The sequence below is a fragment of the Esox lucius genome, chromosome 1 (assembly GCF_011004845.1).
Source record: "Esox lucius isolate fEsoLuc1 chromosome 1, fEsoLuc1.pri, whole genome shotgun sequence".
NCBI classification, from domain to species: domain Eukaryota; kingdom Metazoa; phylum Chordata; class Actinopteri; order Esociformes; family Esocidae; genus Esox; species Esox lucius.
The window spans coordinates 825,483-845,465 of NC_047569.1; the positions used below are offsets into that span (position 1 = coordinate 825,483).

Below are 19,983 nucleotides of genomic sequence, written 5' to 3' on the forward strand. Positions count from 1 at the left end.
TTGCATTTGTCTGACCTCTGTTCATTCATGGCTTCTGGTTGGGGAAGGTCTTTATTATGATGTAATCAGGATGTAATATGAGGAAGCACATATTTTAATGTATGGGAGTCAAGGGTGGCTTGAGTGGCAAACAAACTCCAGTCTGTATGTTGAAACTGGTGCTGTAAAAGTGAGTCTGACCCTTCTGGCCACAGTTTGACTGTCTTCACTGATGGTTTCACATGTTTAATGAGAAGTAAAAACCGTAAAAGATTGTCTGACTGTCCCAGTTGGGGGAGGGGAATGGCTTTGTAAGCCTTCGGAATGTTTTTTGGTGGATTTTTGGAAAAACAGATTTGAATGGTTGAAATCCCCTGCAATCACAAAAACACCATCCGGGTGTTACGTCTGCTGTCGATTGCAGCCTGCAGTTCTTTCATTGCTAGCGTAGCATTAGCATCCAGGGTTATGTAGACTACAGTAACAACAATAGATGTAAACCCTCGAGGCAAATAAAAAGGCCTCCATCTGATCATCAGGTACTCCAGATTGGTTGACCAGTGACTCCCGGTTAAGTACACCATGTTTTGTTTACTGTTTTGGGATACACTGAGCAGCAGAGTGAAAGTGAAGTAAACTGCAAGTGCAACATATTTGTGGGAACTTCTGCAACAGTGTTGAGAATAACTTTCAGAACAATATTTGATTTCCATTGTAGAAAGAACACCAAGTGTGTTTGAGTTTAATGTCTGCAAAAGGTGGCTTGTTCATGGGTCATTTTAGATTACATTTTGTTAAACAAAACTATTCTATTTTTTATTTTCTATCTCCAAATGTTGAGTAGAAAAAGGCCTTATAAACTGTGAATTTCAATAAAAAACTGAAAAATTTAGGTGTTCTAAAACTTTTGTCCTATAGTGTACTTTGATGGAAAACTCATAAAATTCTTAAATGTTAATATCTTCTCCAGAGCTTTGTGTGACAGCCCTGGCGTGGACCCTAAACTGATCAGTGAAGACTGGGTGTTCAACCACTACCGCTGGGTGGTATGGAAAAAGGCCTGCATGGAAAGGGCCTTTCCCCAGGTGATGGGCAGCCTATGTCTGACACCTGAACAGGTGCTCCTACAACTTAAATACAGGTAATGGTAGCAAGTTAGCCAGGACTCCCTGGGACTTTCTTCAATAAAACCTTGAATAAATGTGTCCAAGTACACATTTATACAACGCCATGGACTGAAGCTACCAACAGGTCATCTCATACTGTGTAATAGCTAACAGTTATGTTGAATGAAGATTGTGTAAATGTGCTAATATTTAGACTTTTTTTCCTTTGTGTCCAGGACAATTTAATTGCATTTTCTGTATGGCTGGAGTTAATGCAACATACTATGTGCAGTGAGTTTGAAGAAAGACTTGTGTAGATAACCTGCAAAAAAATTTTGGTAGAACTAATTGTATTATCATGTATGTCTTTTTTTTCCCTATATTGCTTTTAGATTATATGAAAAGTGCCATGGAAGATCAGTTTGTTGACCACAGTAGAAAGTCATCTCCTAATGCTGACAAAATTTTTTGTTCTATAATAATACATGACATTTTTATAGCGCTTTTCAAAGACCCAAAGACGCTTTACAATACATACATAACAAACAACTACAGATAGACCAATGAGACAAACGGTAGGCTTGTTTGGACAGATGAGACTTGAGGTGGTAGATGAAGATGGCATCAGATTTAAAGTCACGGATGAATTGTGGAAGTGCATTCCAAAGTCTTGGAGCATCCCTTGAAAAAGCCCTGTCTCCAAAGCTCTGCAGTTTGGACTGAGGGATGATAAGGAGGCCAGCAGAGGCCGAGCGTAGTGACCTGGAGGAATGGTATTGGGGAATAATGTTAGGGTGGAGCAAGCTGGTGGAGGGCTTTATACGTGAGTAGAAGAAGTTTGAAGTCAATGCATTTAGAGATTGGGTGCCAGTGAAGTACTTGTGGGATGGGGGTGATGTGCTGCCAGGATTTGGAGTGTGTGAGAAGTCTTGCAGCTGAGTTTTGAACTAGTTGTTGTTTATGGAGCGATGAAGAATTGCAATAGTCAAGACGGACAGAAATGAATGCATCTATTAGGGTTTCAGCAGCAGCGGGACAGGGAAGACTAACTTGGCAGTATTGCGGAGGTGGAAGAATGAGGATTTGACTATCTGTTTTGTGTGTTTCAAAGCTGAGTGAGGAGTCCAGTATGACACAGAGGTTGGGTGCATGAGGGGAAGGAGATACAACCGTGTCATCAATAGTGAGGTTGAAGGTGCCGGCTTTGGTTAGTGTGGATTTTGTACCAAGTAGTAATAGTTCAGTTTTGTCACTGTTAAGCTCGAGGAAGTTCCGCTGCAACCAGGTTTTTTTTTGTTGGGAGGCAAGTTTTAATATGAGATAGAGGAGGGTTGGTGAGGGATTTAGTGCTCAGGTAGATCTGAGCGTCATCGGCGTAGCAGTGGAAGTCCAATTTAAGGTGACGGAGGATCTGACCAAGGGAGAGGATATAGATGATAGAGTAGGGGCCCAAGAACGGAACCCTGGGGGGCACCCTGTGTGACTACAGCTGAGTCAGAATTATGACCATGGACCGAAATTTTGTGAGTACGGTTGGTGAGGTATGAGTGTAGCCAGAAAAGTGCAGCTCCCCCAACACCTAAAGCTTTGAGCCTGCTGAGGAGGATCTGGTGACGGACTGTGTTGAAGGCAGCACTCAGGTCAAGCAGGATAAGGATGTTGAGGGCGTCAGTAACAGCAGAGACAAGAAGGTCATTAACAACTTTGAGGAGGGCAGTTTCAGTACTGTGAAGTGGTCGGAACCCAGATTGAAAAGGCTCAGACAGACAGTTATTGAGGAGGTGGCATTGAAGTTGGTTGGCAGCTGTCCTTTCCAGGGTTTTGGCAAGGTTGGAGATGGGGCGGAAGTTATTGAAGTTAGTAGTGTCCAGGCCAGGTTTCTTTAGGATGGGTGTGACAACAGCATGTTTAAAGCTGGAAGGGACGATGCCATGATAAGAGAGAAAGATTGTCTATTTGAGTGATGTATGGACAGAGTGCTGGAAGGCGGGCCTTTAAAGAGAGTGACAGGAAGGGGATCCAGGGAGCAAGTAGTTGTTTTTGACGATACAATAAGTTTTGTGATAAATGTTGAGTCGACTAGGGTGAAGGTGCTCAGGAGGGTTTGTATAACAGGAGAGGGTAGGTGGTTATCAGTGAAAGAAGGAACTGGGGGAGATGGGTTAGCCAAGGAAGCGTTAATGTGAGTAATCTTGTCCTTAAAGAACTGAAGAAAAGAGTTTGCGCGCACAGTGGATGATGTGGAGGTCCGGGAGTTTGTGTTGGAGGTTTTGATTGTGTCGGAGATATGAGGTTCTGGCAGCATGAAGAGCATCTTTTTACAAGGGGAGGTGAAACTTATAGGCTTCAGCATGAATAGTTAGGCCAGTTCTGGTTTGATGTTCAAGGTTTATATTGGTTGATTTTAAAGGTTGATATTGAAGCATGTGGCATGTTTGTTTTCATCTTGATTAATTGTGTCTGTCTGTCAGGTATGATGTGGAGGTGGACCACAGCAGGCGGTCAGCTCTGAGGAAGATCATGGAGAGAGACGACAACGCTGCCAAGACCATGGTGCTTTGCGTCTGTGGTATTGTCACTAAAGGCCACAACCCTACCAGGTAACAAAATAGTAAATTAAAATATATTTTGTCCATTTAACCAAATATACAAGATTGACTTCCACAAAGACTTAATGCCATAGATCTATTGTTGTCATACAATTGCTTCTTGGTTACATCTTCCTCTAAAGGTCAGAAATAAGATATTACACACAGCTTAAGAGTATCTTTCCTTTTCTATATTAGTGTGTTTTAGTGAATGAGTTAACTTAACCCTATTTGCATCACAGGCTGAGTTGGAGTGAGACCAAGACGCCACAGAGTGCAGCGGAGTCATCCCCTGTAGCCGTCATATTGCTGACGGATGGCTGGTATGCCATCAAGACCCAGCTAGACTTCCCACTGACAGCCATGCTACACCGTGGCCGATTGAGGGTGGGTGGGAAGCTGGTGGTCCATGGGGCCGAGCTGGTAGGATCTCAGGACGCCTGCTCCCCACTAGAGGCCCCGGATTCTCTCATGCTTAAGGTAAAAGGATAGGATGTTCATAAAGTACGAAGTGTAAGAAAGAGGACTGTAATGGGAGGTAACATCTTTCTTTTGTCTAATATGAAACGTTTGTTTTCATTTTACTTATTTAAAAAAAAAAATTATCCTGAGGCCTATTGTACATTTTACGATTTTAAGTTTGTGTCTAGCCACCAAAACAGTGTGCAATTTCACACGTTGTGTCTCAAATAGTTGTACCACAATGGGCATTATCGTCAGTGTAACCATTTTAGTGCTACTGTTTTATTTTTAAATGGAAAATCATGTTTCCAAGTCAACTAGGCTACTGCAAGATTCTGGCATATAATATATTTCATATACAGTTTTGTCTGGAAATACAGCTCCGGAAAGAATTAAGAGACAACTGCACCTTTTTCTTTCCTTTCTAAAAAAGGAAAAAAGGACAGTTTTGAGTAAGGAACAGAAGGGTAAAAATTAAGAGACCACTGGAAATTGAATGCTTCTATTCCTCACTCAAAACTTTCCTTTTCAACTTTTTTGGAAAGGGGAAAAAAAAAGGTGCAGTGGTCTCAATTCTTTCCGGAGCTGTATTTGGACACTGACACAATTTTCATTATTTTGGTTCTGTACGCCACCACAATGGGTTTCAAATGAAACAACTGAGATGCAAATGAAGTACAGACGTTTAGCTTTAATTCAAGGGGTTGAACAAAAATATTGTATGAAACGTTTAGGAATTGCAACCATTTTCATAATCCGGTGATTGACTCTGCCATTGCAGAATATTCTACTTCTTTGCCTTACAAAAACTCCTGGGTTGCTTACGCAGTATGTTTTGGGTCATTGTCCATCTGTAAAATTAAGTGCCTTCCCATCAACTTTGCTGAGTTTGGCTGAATCTGAGCAGACAATCTATCCCTATACACTTCAGAATTCATCTGGGTGCTTCTGTCTTCTGTCACATCATTAATAAACACCAGTGACCCAGTGCCATTGGAAGCCATGAATGCCCATGCCATCACACTGCCTCCACTGTGTTTTACAGATGATGTGGAATTCTTTGGATCATGAGCCGTTGCAAGCCTTCTCCATACTTTTTTCTTCCCATCATTCGGTTACAGGTTGATCTTAGATTAATCTATCCAAAGATTGCTGTTCCAGAACTGGGTTTGCTTTTTTGTAGATTTTTTTTGTCTAATCCTTTCTATTCTTGAGGCTTATGAATGGTTTGCACCTCGTGGTGAATCCTCTGTATTTGCTCTTGTGAAGTCTTCTCTTCATGGTAGACATGGATAATGATATGCCTACCTCCTGGAGAGTGTTCTTCACTTGCCTGGATGTTGTGAAAAGGTTTTTCTTTACCATGGAAAGGATCCTACGATCATCCGCCACTGTTGTCTTCTATGGACATCCAGACATTTTTGTGTTGCAGTACTCACCAGTGCGTTCTTGTTTTCTCAGAATGTACCAAACTGTTGATTTGGCCACTCCTAATGTTCCTGCTATGTCTGATGGAAAAAAGAAATTGCAGCCTGAGGATGGCCTATTTCACTTGCATTGAGTGCTCCTTTGACCGCATGTTGTGGGTTCACAGCAACAGATTCCAAATGTGAATGCCTCACCTGGAATTAACTCCAGACCACTTCCCTGCTTAACTCTAGAACCGCCAAGCCTTTCAGACGAACATTTACAGCCAGAGCCGAACGCCATTTCACGTCATTAGCATACACATCCTCCTCTGCAGCATCACCATCCAGCCAGAGCATCAGTTCATCTACTGGGTCAAACCATATAGAATAGTCTAAAACATTATGAATTACTGAATTTGTAAAAAAAAAAATGAATTTGAAGAATACAAGGTCTCATGTTATCCCGGAGGACTCCGGAGACGGTTGCAGTGTACCAACAGACCCGAAGGGCTGCGACCTCTGCTGTGAAAGAGGCAAAACAGCGGGTGTGGGAGATGTTTGCGGAAGCCATGGAGAAGGACTTTTGGTCGGCACCAAGGTGTTTCTGGAAAACCGTCCCCCACCTCAGGAGGGGAAAACGGGGAACTATCCAAGCTGTGTATAGTAAGGATGGGACACTGTTGACCTCAACTGAGGAGGTAATTGGGCGATGGAAGGAACACTTTGAGGAACTCCTAAATCCCACTAACGACAATCCCACTAACGCCCTCTTTAGTGGAGGCAGAGCTGGAGCCTGATGGGCGAGCACCGTCAATCTTCATGGCAGAAGTCACTGAGGTAGTCAAACAACTCCACAGTGGCAAAGCTCCGGGGATTGACGAGATCCGTCCTGAAATGTTGAAAGCTTTGGGTGTGGAGGGGATGTCTTGGATGACGCCTCTTCAGCATTGCGTGGAAGTCGGGGAAAGTGCCTAAGGAGTGGTGGACCGGGGTGGTGGTTCCCCTGTTCAAAAAGGGGGCCCAGAGGGTGTGTGCCAATTACAGGGGTATCACACTTCTCAGCCTCCCTGGGAAAGTCTACTCAAAGGTACTGGAAAGGAGGGTTCGGCAGATAGTCGAACCTCAGATTGAAGAGGGACAATGTGGATTCCGTCCTGGTTGCGGAACAACCGACCAGCTCTTTACTCTTGCAAGGATCCTGGAGGGGCCCTGGGATATGCCCATCCTGTCTACATGTGTTTTGTGGATCTGGAGAAGGCATATGACCGGGTCCCCCGGGAGATACTGTGGGAGGTGCTGCGGGAGAGAATGGGGTGAGGAGGTCTTTTGAGGGCTATCCAATCCCTGTATGTCCAAAGTGAGAGCTGTGTTCGGGTTCTCCGTAGTAAGTCTGACTTGTTCCAGGTGGGGGTTGGCCTCCACCAGGGCTGTGCTTTGTCACCAATCCTGTTTGTAACTTTTATGGACAGGATATCGAGGCGTAGTCGGGGTGGGGAGGGGTTGCAGTTCGTTGTCCTGGGGATCTCATCGCTACTTTTTGCGGATGATGTGGTCCTGATGGCATCAATGGTCTGTGTCCTTCAGCACTCACTGGACCGGTTCACAACCGAGTGCGAAGTGGTTGGGATGAGGATTAGCACCTCTAAATCTGAGGCCATGGTTCTCAGCAGGAAACCAATGGAGTGTCTTTTCCGGGTAGGGAATGAGGCGTTACCACAAGTAAAGGTGTTCAAGTATCTCAGGGTCTTGTTCGCGAGTGAGGGGACAATGGCCGGAGAATCGGAGCAGCAGGGGCGGTATTGCATTCGCTTTACCGCATCGTTGTGACGAAAAGAGAGCTGAGCCGGAAGGCAAAGCTCTCGATATACTGGTCAATTTTCGTTCCTACCCTCACCTATGGTCATGAAGGCTGGGTCATGACCGAAAGAACAGGATTGCGAGTACAAGCGGCTGAAATGGGTTTTCTCAGAAGGGTGGTTGGCTTCTCCCTTAGGAATAGGGTGAGAAGCTCAGCCATCTGTGAGGAACTCGGAGTAGAGCCGCTGTTCCTTTGCGTCGAAAGGAGCCAGTGGAAGTGGTTTGTGCATCTGTTAAGGATGCCCCCAGGACGTCTCCCTAGGGAGGTGTTCCAGGCACGTCCAGCTGGGAGGAGACCTCTGGGTAGGCCCGGGACCAGGTGGAGAGATTATATTTCGTCACTGGCCTGGGAACGCCTCGGGATCCCCCAGTCAGAGCTGGCAAATGTGGCTCGGGAAAGGGAAGTTTGGGGTCCCCTGCTGGAGCTGCTGCCCCCAGCGACCCGATACGGATAAGCGGATGAAGATGAGATGAAGATGATGAGAAGATGACAAGATCTCATCATATGATATAGTATGATAATACATTTTCTTTTGTTTATTAGGCCCTACATTTACAAAATAATTGCGCAGCCAATCTATAGGTGACATGAATTGTCTATAGGTGACATGAAAAACTTTTTGAAAAAATGAGAAGAGTTTTTGGAAAAAGACGAGGACCAAAACGTATAGACTATGTGAACGGCGCGTCTTTGCAGGAGTCTCCCAGGCGTTTCTAATCAAGTTGATTTTCAATGCCAATGCATAGCTTTAGTCTTTTAGATTACTGACATGCAAGTTTTGTCTATAGGTGACATGAATAAAATCAAAAAACCGAGAGGAGTTACTAGAAAAAGATGAATAGGCTATGCGATCTGATCATTCATCTGGGAGTATCACGCATTCATCCGTTGACGTCCTGCATTCAGTGAAGGGTGATTAGCTGCTGGGTACCAATGCTAAGTGTCGTGGGCTGTTGGCAGGTTAAGTTGCAAAACAGGGTAAAAAAAAAAGAAATTCTGACAACGGAACCATGTAATATACACTTTTTAGGAAAGGTCATGGAAGGAGGAGGTTGTAGTATTCAAAATTGCAGTTTTATTTGCCATTTGGCGGTTCTAGTGTTAATTGAAGAAATATCTATGGAATAGCCCACACCTGTCCATGAAACAGTTTTTGAGTCTATTGTCCTTTTGGTCCCTTGAAAAAGAGGGGGCTACATATTAAAGAGATGTAGTTCCTAAACCCTTCCTCGAATTTGGATGTGAATACCCTCAAAGCTGATAGACTGCACTTTAAGCTCATATTCATTATTTAACTGCAACTTGGAATATATTTTGGTAAACTGCCAAAATAACAAAACTTGTATCAGTTGTTATAGCAATTCTATTGATTAGAACTCTTTAGGAAATAGGTACAGAGACAACATTCTCTTGGCAAAATGTGCAGTTTATTTCTTGCAAGGAGAGAAGAGTCAAAGCTTACATAATAAACCGTGAGGCATCTCTGAGGCATTTGGAGGTCAATTCAATACTTATACAAGAATGGGTGGGGGTAGGAATCTGCATGGTCATACTACAAAAACAACAATGTTCCTTATCCTTCCTACCCCCTGTTGTCTTTCTCTATCCTGACCTAAAACTCATTGGTCTGCATCTACCCCCATCCTGACAAAGATTTACATATACCTCAACACATCATTAATCTTTTCCAAAAAAAATCCTCTTTTCCCACACAACCAACATTCTTCCTTTTGTTATTCACAGGGACTCTGTACGATTTCATGAACTCAATATGTAAACCAGTAAATCCTTTACACATTTTGTAGAACACAAAAACACTTCAGTTCAGGAACTACCATTAATGTCCAATTACTTCCAGACCTAACTGTATATGTCAGTCAGATTAAATTATAGATCCAACTTTTTCTCTCTCTGCATAAGTTACTCAATTTCCTAAGCTGGTTTTGTGTGTAATGAACACTACTGTGATGTATGATTTCAGATTAGAGCCAACAGTACCAGAGTTGCGCGTTGGGACATCAGGCTAGGGTTCTACCGTGACCCACGTCCATTCCTCCTCCCACTCTCCTCCCTTTACAGCAGTGGAGGCCCAGTAGGCTGTGTGGACATTGTGGTGTTGAGGAGCTACCCCACCCAGGTGCGTTTTGCCGTACATGTTCGCTCTGATCAAAGACATCAGTGGCCATTTATAGTTTAATGATGAAAAGCTCTGGGTACCTAACAGTGAGGATGTACATAGTGTAACTAGGGCCCAACTCCTGGCCTTCTAAAAAGTTTTGTTTTATTCAGACATTATTTCTCTTTTTATACCTCCAGTGGATGGAGAAGAAGCTGGATGGAGGGTTTGTGTTCCGTTCGCAACGCGCTGAGGAGACAGAGCAGCAGCGACACGAACAGGCCGAAAACCGGGCCAGGGAGATCCTGTGTGCCAAGATCCAGGCTCAGATTGAGAAGGAGGAGGACGGTAGGGAACTCTGGCTCAGTCTCAGACAATTCTTTATACAGTGCTCATTTTAAGTTTTTCATATTGTGCATGCAGTTTATTACAACTAGCAAAATCACAAACCTTTTATGCTCCATCAATCAGATGTATTTATAAAGCCCTTTTTACATCAGCAGTTGTCACAACGTGCTTTTACAAAACACCTGGCGTTAAACCCCAAGGAGCTAACAACAAGTGGCTAGGAAAAACTCCTTAAGGAGGCTGAAATTTAAGACCTTGGGACTGAGACAGAGGGTCGAGTGACACTGTTGGCCCTATCTGGGGGATTGATTTCCTAACAGGCAGGAAATCAATACACCCACATTGCCAAGCATCAACCAAAGGGACACCCACCAACCGCAACCACCCTGAATCAGGGCAGAGTACTACCAGAGTTCAGCCCAATGCACTATTTACGCAACAGAGACGACAACAAGCCACTGACTCCGCCCCCAAGTCGCATTGGAGGAAGGGCATCCAAGTGACGATGAGAGCCTGCCTGGCAAGACGGCAAGGGTGGACAGTATCAAGCCTTTCTGGTCACCTTCAAACCCCTGGGCCAGACTACAGTTAATCATAGACCATGCAAAAGAAATCTAACTTTCTTTAGTAGACACTTGAAAGTTAGCAGTGAGTCTACATTTCTAACCTTAATTGTCAAGACATTCCGCTGTAGTGGAGCTCTAAGAGAGAAAGCCCTGCGTCCGGCTGTTTATTTAGATATTCTAGGTAGAATTAGAAGGCCTGCATCTTGCGATCTAAGAGTACATGTATGTATGGCTGGATCATTTCAGCGAGGTAAGTAGGAGCAAGTCCAAGTATTGATTTGTAGGTTAACAATAAAACCTTAAAATCACCCCTAACCCTAACAGGCAGCCAGTGTAAAGAGGCTAGTACAGGAGTAATGTGTTAAAAAAAAAATTAGGATTTCGAGCAGCCGTGTGCAGCACAAATTTAAGTTTATTTATTGGTTTATCAATAAACCTAAAAGAAGAGCATTGCAGTAATCTAATCTAGAAAGTAACAAGCATGGATTAGGTTTTCTACATCAGTTTGTTAGTTTTTTGCGATACAACCATGCAGCCGTTGAGGTTCAAAGTGAGATCTGCCAACAAAGCTCTTTGTTTCTTGGGTCCAAATAACGAGCAATTCTGTTTCTCTTGAGTTTAAAAGCAAGAGGTTTTCTGTCATCCACTTCCTAATATCTGAAACGCATTCTTCCACAGTAGCTAATTTTGGGGCTTCTTCGAAATATAACTGTCATCAGCATACCAGTGAAAGTTGACATTGTGATTTCGGATTACATTGCCCAGAGGGAGCATATATAGTGAGAACAATAATGGGCCCAGAACCGAGCCTTGAGGAACACCAAAACATAGCTTTGATTTGTCAGAGGATATGCCATCCACACATACGAACTGTTATCTTTCAGATAAATAAGATTTAAACCAGGCTAGAACATGTCCACAAAGCCCAATAAGCGTTTCCAGTCTCTCTAAGAAGTGAGTGAACTAGTGTCAAAGGCAGCACCTAGATCAAGAAGCAACAGGATTGATGCGGAACCTTTGTCTGAGGCAATTAGAAGGTAATTTGTGACCTTTACGAGTGCAGTCTCAGTACTATGATGGGAACTGAAACCGGACTGGAGCATATCATAATTGTTATTTGTGTTCAGGAAAGTTGTTGGGGAAATATGTCTAAGATTTGAGAGGAATGGGAGGTTATGCATTCGATGTCTGCTTTTGTCATTTTTTTTTTTTTGTATCTTTAGAGTTAGACATGGTCCTCAGTCGGAAAAGGGTTGCTTGCCCACTTCAGGTTGGTGGAGTGTGCCTGCCTCAAGCAATCCCTTAGGGTGAAAAGCTCGGTCACCCGGAGCTCAGAGTAGAGCCGCTGCTCCTCCACATCGAGAGGGGCTGAGGTGGCTTGGGCATCTGTTCTGGATGCCTCCTGAACGCCTCCCCGGGAAGGTGTTCCAGGCCCGTCCCACCGGGAGGAGACCCCGGGGAAGACCTAGGACACGCTGGAGGGACTATGTCTCCCGGCTGGCCTGGGAACGCCTCGGTGTCCCCCCGGAAGAGCTAGAGGAAGTGTCTAGGGAGAGGGATGTCTGGGCATCTCTGCTTAGACTGCTGCCCCCGCGACCCGGCCCCGAATAAGCGGTAGAAGATGGATGGATGGATGGATAGAGTTAGACACCCCAGCTTTAGATTTTGATTCAGAATTTTTTATTTTCATGTATACTAAAGAAACTTATCCATAAAACAGTTTGGTGGAAGCCCCACTGGTGGGAAATTACACAAATACACTGCTCTGAAAAAAAACACTTAAATCGCACATTGGGTCTTGTGGAACTAAATACAGGCGCTGGTCATATAATTAGAATATCATCAAAAAGTTGATTTATTTCAGTCATTCCATTCAAAAAGTGAAACTTGTATATTGTATACATCCATTCCACACAGACTGATATATTTCAAGTGTTTATTTATTTTAGTTTTGAAGATTATAACTGACAGCTAATGAACCCCAAACTCAATATCTCAGAAAATTAGCAGTGTACTAAACCTGTTTACCCATAGATATTCAGGTTTTAACTGTTTAAACAATAAACATTTAAAAATGCAGTTAATTTGACTTCCCTTTTTCACACAAACTTTAATTCCACAAAGGGATTTTGTGGCTGATCATTAATATGAAATAATCACTATTTTGTCAATAGTCTTTGCCGATACCAAGGTTTTTTTGACACAATCAGCCGATACAATGTTTTGCCATTTTTGTATCTGTGTGCCCTGGCATGAAAGGAATAACACGTTGCTTCTGATGATGATTTAAAAAAATGCAAATTCAGTCATACAAACGTTTTATTTATATATGTTCTAATAACTAAAAGCTCCCAAACAAGCACCATGAATAGAAAATCATACATAATATAATACATAAGTACATTCTGTCACTGTGATTGTATTCAATGCATGGACATGTACATTTTGTAATCTTTAGTAAATCTATATATTAGATTTTATCAACAACAGAGAATAAAAACACAATATAGTTGCCTAGCAACAATGGACGGGGTCCTCCGATATGGTGAGTATAGGAAAATGGTCTGGTGGGTTATACTAACAGACCGAGGCGGCATCAGATATACATTGAGGGCAAGATGTTTTTGAAGCATTGTATTATTGACAACATGCAGCTCTGGAAACAATTATGATACCACTGCACTTTTCTCTTTCCTTTCCAAAATAGTTGAAAAGGAAGGTTTTGAGTGAGGAACAGATTAAAATTGAGACCACTGAATTATTTATAACAACAACAATAGGTTTTCTCTGACCAGAGAACTCCTAATTAACACGATTCAAGCAAACCAAAAACAGAAAAAAACACTATCATAAATAATCTGCTATTTCAAAGCAAAAATATAGTACTGATTGTATTTTATTTAATATATAATTGACTGATACCGATTTGTTGGCCAGTATGTTGGTGTATACCTAATTTATACGGCAATTTTAAAAATGTATTGCAGGTTCTGATTGTTTAATATTTCACAGTTTCCGCTTTGTTTATAATACACAGCAGGTTGGGATAAACCAAGAAGCCGTAAGAGGACCCTGTGTAGTCGAGACATAGAGAAACTGCTGGATGGAGAGGAGCTGTTTGAAGCAGTGGAGAATGATCCGGTTTATCTGGAGGTATAATCAACCTGTTACCAAGCCAAATTGCGGCTTATTTCTCTACATAATGCACTATTCACCAAAACCCAATAGGGAATAGGTCATAATTTGGGACGATGTTCGGAAGGCCTCTAAATTAGTTTTAAGGACCCATGACTGACCATATGTAAGTGATTATTGTACACAATGAGTTGCTATAGGGCTTTATTTCACACCCACGGACATTGAACAGTTGTGATTAGGTGAATATCCAAAACAATTGTACAAATACAAGAAGTTAAAATTGACAGCCAGTTGTTATTCTAGAATGCACAATGCTTTATGTTCAACAGATTCTTTATTATTGTTATTTTTGCATCAATGTATTTTTATTTCTACCAGGAATTACAAGTGTACAATGTAAACAATACATAGTTTAAAATTAAAACCATGTTTGTTTTGTTCTAGACTTGTCTGAGTGAGCAGCAGCGGGAGGCATTAAAAAAATACAGGCAGTGTGTTTGTGAGAGAAGGCAGACTGCACTGCAGGAACGCATCCGTCAGGCTGTGGAGGCTGAGGGCTGCCCTGTAAGAAAAGTCTCCCCTGTCTGGAAGCTTTGTGTGGCTGACTCCAGGGCCCAGCCTTGCAAGAATGGTAGGGACCTTCAGCAAAGCTTTGAAAGATGAGATACTACAGAGGGTTACTTACATGGGAGCGGAAGGGCAAAGAATGCAACTGTTTATTTTCTATTGGGCTAAATTAGCACAGTAGTGTTTGTTGCTGGACCACTATGTCCTGTTGAGTCCTTGGTTTGGATCCTCACCTGACCAATACCCTCTGCTTTCCACCAGTGTACATGTTGAATATCTGGAACCCCTCCCAGGATATACAGTCCTTGCTAAAGGAGGGTTGCCGATACAAGGTCTACCAACTCTCTACATCTGAGGGAAAGAAACTAGCTTGTAACACCACCATCCAATTCACTGCCACTAAGAAAACTCAGTTCCAGAACATACAGGTAACACTCCTTCGAAAACAGCACAGGTGTGTTTTAGTAATAATGAGTTAATGTCTGACAGTATAATTACACAATAAGGGTGGGTGGTGTATGGCCAATATGCCATAACTAACAACTGTTCTTTGTCCCGGAATACAGAACTTGGCCATATTATACTGGCAATATACAAGAACACCCGGAGATGCGTTATTGCAATTAGGTATTTTGTTATACGTCATAGCTTTAAGACGTTCATGATTCAAACCTCCCAGTTTATAATCCAAAATCAGAGAGCTGGGCGACAAGGTGAATTAACTACATTTTAGTCATTTAGTAGATGCTCTACTCCAAAAACAGATTATAGGTGCAATTCAACTCCTTTGCTCAAGGATGATTGATCTTCACCTTGCTAATTTGGGACATGATCTAGCAACCTTCAGTTATTGGTCAGATGCTCTTACTGCTGAGATATTGCTTTTAACAATAATAATGTAGCCTTCTTTTTAGTATTTAACAGTAGATGAAAGTAGAACAAGGTATCAAATCTGGACTAGGACAGGACAGATTAGCTGAGGATAAGCTGGCTTCAAGCATCAGTAGCTACATACAGTAAACCCAGCAAACACGCGAAAAGGAAAATACAGCTGCATCGGCTGAAATGTTCACAGAGGCAGGAAATTCACTGCATGCAATCCGTTTTACAGGCCTTTAAAATGCAGAAGTAAATCCACCATTATGGAACGCTGTTTGGGTATTTGCATTGCAATATTAACGTGTTAAATAACACTATTTATAATGCATTAGGGATAAAACTCATGTTCATCAAGGTAGCTACTTTATATACTATGCTGTTAAGCTATTAAATTCAGTTCTGCGTTATCAAGGTGTTGTATGATGAAGTGCATGCCCATGTTGACTGCATTGTCCAAATTGTCCCCCTCTGACAAAAGGTATTTGAAAATGAATGAGACTTCCTGTTCACAGCTTAATGTCTGAAACCACCTCTAGCAGTAGACCAAGCCAGAAGTAATATTGCTTGCAAATGTCAACTAGAGGTGACATGAAGAAGAGGCCTCAAAATACTATTTTGAGTGAATTAAATATTATGTTGAGGGAACTAAATACTATTTTGGCGCCACAATTACATTTTTTGAGGGAACAAAATACTATTATCAGCAAACAAAATTCTGCAAAAAAGATAGAAGGGATAGAGCTCACACTGATGTCACACTGATCTTTTCAATTGTCATGTCTACAAGGGAAAGGGGTCATGTCAAAATGGCATTGTTCTTGTGTGAGTTGGAAGCATGGCTAGCTACATGGCCCTCCACTAACATTGGCTCCCTTGTTAAATAGAGTCAGGTCCATATGTATTTGGATAGTGACAAAGTTATTTTGCTGTCTACCTTATTAGAGTTTAAATTAAATAATTAACATGAGGTCAGAGTGCAGACTTGTAGCTTTAATTTGAGGAAATGTACTTTATGGATGTAAAGTGGGGAGAACAAGTATTTGATACACTGCAGATTTTGCAGGTTTACCCACTTACAAAGCATGTAGAAGTCTGTCATTTTTATCATAGGTACTCTTCAAATGTGAGTGACGGAATCTAAAACAAAAATCCAGCAAATGATTTTTAAGTAATTAATTTGCATTTTATTGCATGACATAAGTATAAAAGCAGAACTTAATATTTGGTACAGAAACCTTTGTTTGCAATTACAGAGATCATACGTTTCCTGTAGTTCTTGACCAGGTTTGCACACACTGCAGCAGGGATTTTGGCCCACTCCTCCATACAGACCTTCTCCAGATCCTTCAGGTTTCTGGGCTGTCGTTGGGCAATACGTACTTTCAGCTCCCTCCAAAGATTTTCTATTGGGTTCAGGTCTGGAGACTGGCTAGGCCACTCCAGGACTTTGAGATGCTTCTTATGGAGCCACTCCTTAGTTGCTCTGGCTGTGTGTTTCGGGTCGTTGTCATGCTGGAAGACCCATCCACGACCCATCTTCAATGCTCTTACTAAGGGAAGGAGGTTGTGGGCAAAGATATTGCGATACATGGCCCCATCCATCCTCCCCTCAATACGGTGCAGTCGTCCTCTCCCCTTTGCAGAAAAGCATCCCCAAAGAATGATGTTTCCACCTCCATGCTTCACGGTTGGGATGCTGTTCTTGGGGTTGTACTCATCCTTCTTCTTCCTCCAAACACGGCGGGTGGTGTTTAGACCAAAAATCTATTTTTGTCTCGTCAGACCACTTGACCTTCTCCCATTGCTCCTCTGGATCATCCAGATGGTCATTGTCAACCTTCAGACGGACCTGGACATGCGCTGGCTTGAGCAGGGGGACCTTGCGATTTTAATCCATGTCGGCGTAGTGTGCTACTAATGGTTTTCTTTGAAACCGTGGTCCCAGCTCTCTTCAGGTCATTGACCAGGTCCTGCTGTGTAGTTCTGGGCTGATCCCTCACCTCCCTCATGATCATTGATGCACCACGAGATGAGATCTTGCTTGGAGCCCCAGACCGAGGGAGATTGACCGTCATCTTGAACTTCTTCCATTTTCAAATAATTGTGCCAACCGTTGTTGCCTTCTCACCAAGCTGCTTGCCTATTGTCCTGTAGCCCATCCCAGCCTTGTGCAGGTCTACAATTTTATCCCTGATGTCCTCTCTGGTCTTGGCCATTGTGGAGAGGTTGGAGTCTGAGTGTGTGGACAGGTGTCTTTTTATACAGGTAACGCGTTCAAACAGGTGCAGTTAATACAAGTAATAATCAGAGAACAGGAGGGTTTCTTAAAGAAAAACAGGTCTGTGAGAGCCAGAATTCTTACTGGTTGATAGGTGATCAAATACTTATGTCATGCAATAAAATGCAAATTAATTATTTAAAAATCATACAATGGGATTTTCTGGATTTTTGTTACCTATTACCTATGATAGAAATTACAGACCTCTACATGCTTTGTAAGTAAAAAACCTGCAAAATCGGCAGTATATAAAATACTTCTCCCCACTGTAGGTATTACAGCACTTCACTGCCAGTGAAGCACGCCGTTATTAGGATGAAAAATCTAAACCAATCCATCAGAATGATAGCCAAGACATTAGGTTTGGCCAAATCAACTCTCTGGTACATTCTTAAAAAGAAAGGATGCACTGGGGAGCTCAGTAAAAACCAAAGGCCGAAAGAATGTGGAAAACAACTGTGGTGAATGACAGAATAGATTATTTTTTCTGGTGAAGAAGTACCCCTCCACCACAGATGGCCAGAAATCTCACCCATCGAGAAGATTTCACCAGACTAATTCTGAAGTGATTATGGCTGTATTATCTGCTCAGATTCTGCCAAATGCTTCAAAGTTTACTGGACAGCGCTTCATAGTACAGATGGACAATGCCCCGAAACATACTGCAAAAGCAGTAAGGTGAAAAAGTGGAATATTCTGAAATGGCCAAGTCAATGACCTGACCTGAGTCCAATTGAGCTTGCTGAAGGCAAAACGGAAGGCAGAACACCCCGAGGACCACTGCAGTGAAAGCCTGGCAGAGCATCAGCAGAGAAGAAACCCAGTATCTAGTGATCCCTATGGGTTCCAGACTTCAGTCAGTCATTGACTGTAAAGGATTTGCAACAAAGTATTAAAAATCACATTTTATTTCATGATTGTTTGTTTGCCCAATTACTTTTTGCCCCCCAATTTTATGGGCTCATATATAAATTTTATTAATTCCTACACAATTCCTACAATAATTTTAAGAAAACCCTTAAATTAAAAATGAAAGTCTACACTTGAAGCATATCTTTATTGCTTCCTTTCAAAGCTATTTTGGTGGTGTGCAGAGCAAAAATGTCCAATTAATTACGGACCTGACTGTATGAGCAAAACCAGCTGTGTGAAAATGTCTTTGTTTATTGATCTTTCATTGAAATTATTTACAAAATTCTGCCCTTTCAACCTTTAGCACCTAGCCATTGACACCTATTAGAAGCACCGTCAGGGGGTCATGTTTACCCATGTGTGTTTTGAATAGGAGGGTGTTGCTGACGCACAATGATTGGTTGAAGGTGCATCTTGCACGTTTATCCAATGCCAATGACACTTAGTGCTGTAAGAAGGACATTTGACCAAGAGACACTTGTTTAAACCTAGTTTAGAGTTGTTTTGCAATGCACTGTAATGTAGACTAATTTCATAACATTATTATTAGACAATTTTTTATTGTCTTATTTCCTAATTAGATAATGTCCATTAAAATGTATGGATATAAATATGTTGTAACGCTGAAATACGTTTTGCTTAGTCACACAACCAAACACTTAAAGCTAATGTCTTAATGTAAGAGCGAGTGGAGGCTTGCTGTTTTCTTGGCAACATATCATATACATCTCTGGGAAAAATTAACAGACCACTGCAGCTTTTTCTTTCCTTTCCAAACAAGTTGAAAAGGAAGGTTTTGAGTGAGGAACAGAAGGGTTAAAATTAAGAGAACACTGTTCCTCACTCAACTTTTCAACTTTTTTGGAAAAGAAAGAAAAAGGTGCAGTGATCTCTTAATTTTTTCCAGAGCTGTAGGTCACACAATATTAGTCTAATATGCTTTTAATTCATTTATTTTATTTGGTATATTTCCCACTGGACATTTTGGACATTATTTTCATCTGCGGACAACTACACTTGATACTGGCTAAAAGTGTATTATATAAGAATATTTTAAGGTTAGCCATATAATTAATTTTACTTTCAAATAATCTTCTTGGCCTAACTCTATTGTTGATAAATACACAAAGGTGTGGACATGTTATTCAATCTTTTAGGCCATCTATATGCATTTGCAAGGCTTTTATTCGCTTCATGATTTTCAACAGTGGTTTGGTCCCTAACCTGACTGTACAAACGTGCACACATGATGTAAAACCAATTGAAAGATAAAATAAATTCTTAACATCTCATCTTCATCTGCTTATGCCTATCGGGTCGTGGGGGCAGCAGCTCCAGCAGGGGACCCCAAACTTCCCTTTCCCGAGCCACATTTGCCAGCTCTGACTGGGGGATCCCGAGGCGTTCCCAGGCCAGTGACGAAATATAATCTCTCCACCTGGTCCCGGGCCTACCCCGAGGTCTCCTCCCAGCTGGACATGCCTGGAACACATCCATAGGGAGACGTCTTGGGGGCGTCCTTACCAGATGCCCGAACCACCTCAACTGGCTTCTTTCGATGCAAAGGAGCATTGGCTCTACTCCGAGTTCCTCACGGATGACTGAGCTTCTCACCCTATCCTTAAGGGAGAAGCCACCCTTCTGAGAACCCATTTCAGCCGCTTGTACTCGCGATCTTGTTCTTTCGGTCATGACCCAGCCTTCATGACCATTGGTGAGGGTAGGAAGGAAAATTGACCGGTATATCGAGAGCTTTGCCTTCTGGCTCAGCTCTCTT

The 19,983-nt window shown here is 42.2% G+C and overlaps 1 protein-coding gene across 11 annotated transcripts in view; it reads left to right on the plus strand.

Annotated features, from left to right (window-relative positions):
• Nucleotides 1–19,983, plus strand: part of brca2 (BRCA2 DNA repair associated) — a 69,160-nt gene that overhangs the window by 32,286 nt on the left and 16,891 nt on the right. For 9 of the 11 annotated variants that reach the window (XM_020047982.2, XM_034288072.1, XM_020047987.2 and 6 more), the window contains 8 exons: nucleotides 950–1,120; nucleotides 3,557–3,685; nucleotides 3,916–4,153; nucleotides 9,384–9,539; nucleotides 9,719–9,866; nucleotides 13,470–13,585; nucleotides 14,015–14,201; nucleotides 14,399–14,565. In XM_020047982.2, the coding sequence (XP_019903541.2) occupies nucleotides 950–1,120; nucleotides 3,557–3,685; nucleotides 3,916–4,153; nucleotides 9,384–9,539; nucleotides 9,719–9,866; nucleotides 13,470–13,585; nucleotides 14,015–14,201; nucleotides 14,399–14,565 (1,312 nt within the window). Of the gene's footprint in view, nucleotides 1–949; nucleotides 1,121–3,556; nucleotides 3,686–3,915; nucleotides 4,154–9,383; nucleotides 9,540–9,718; nucleotides 9,867–13,469; nucleotides 13,586–14,014; nucleotides 14,202–14,398; nucleotides 14,566–14,703; nucleotides 14,765–19,983 lie in introns of all 11 variants that reach the window. The other 2 variants (XM_020047998.2, XM_020047975.2) reach the window with 2 other exon arrangements.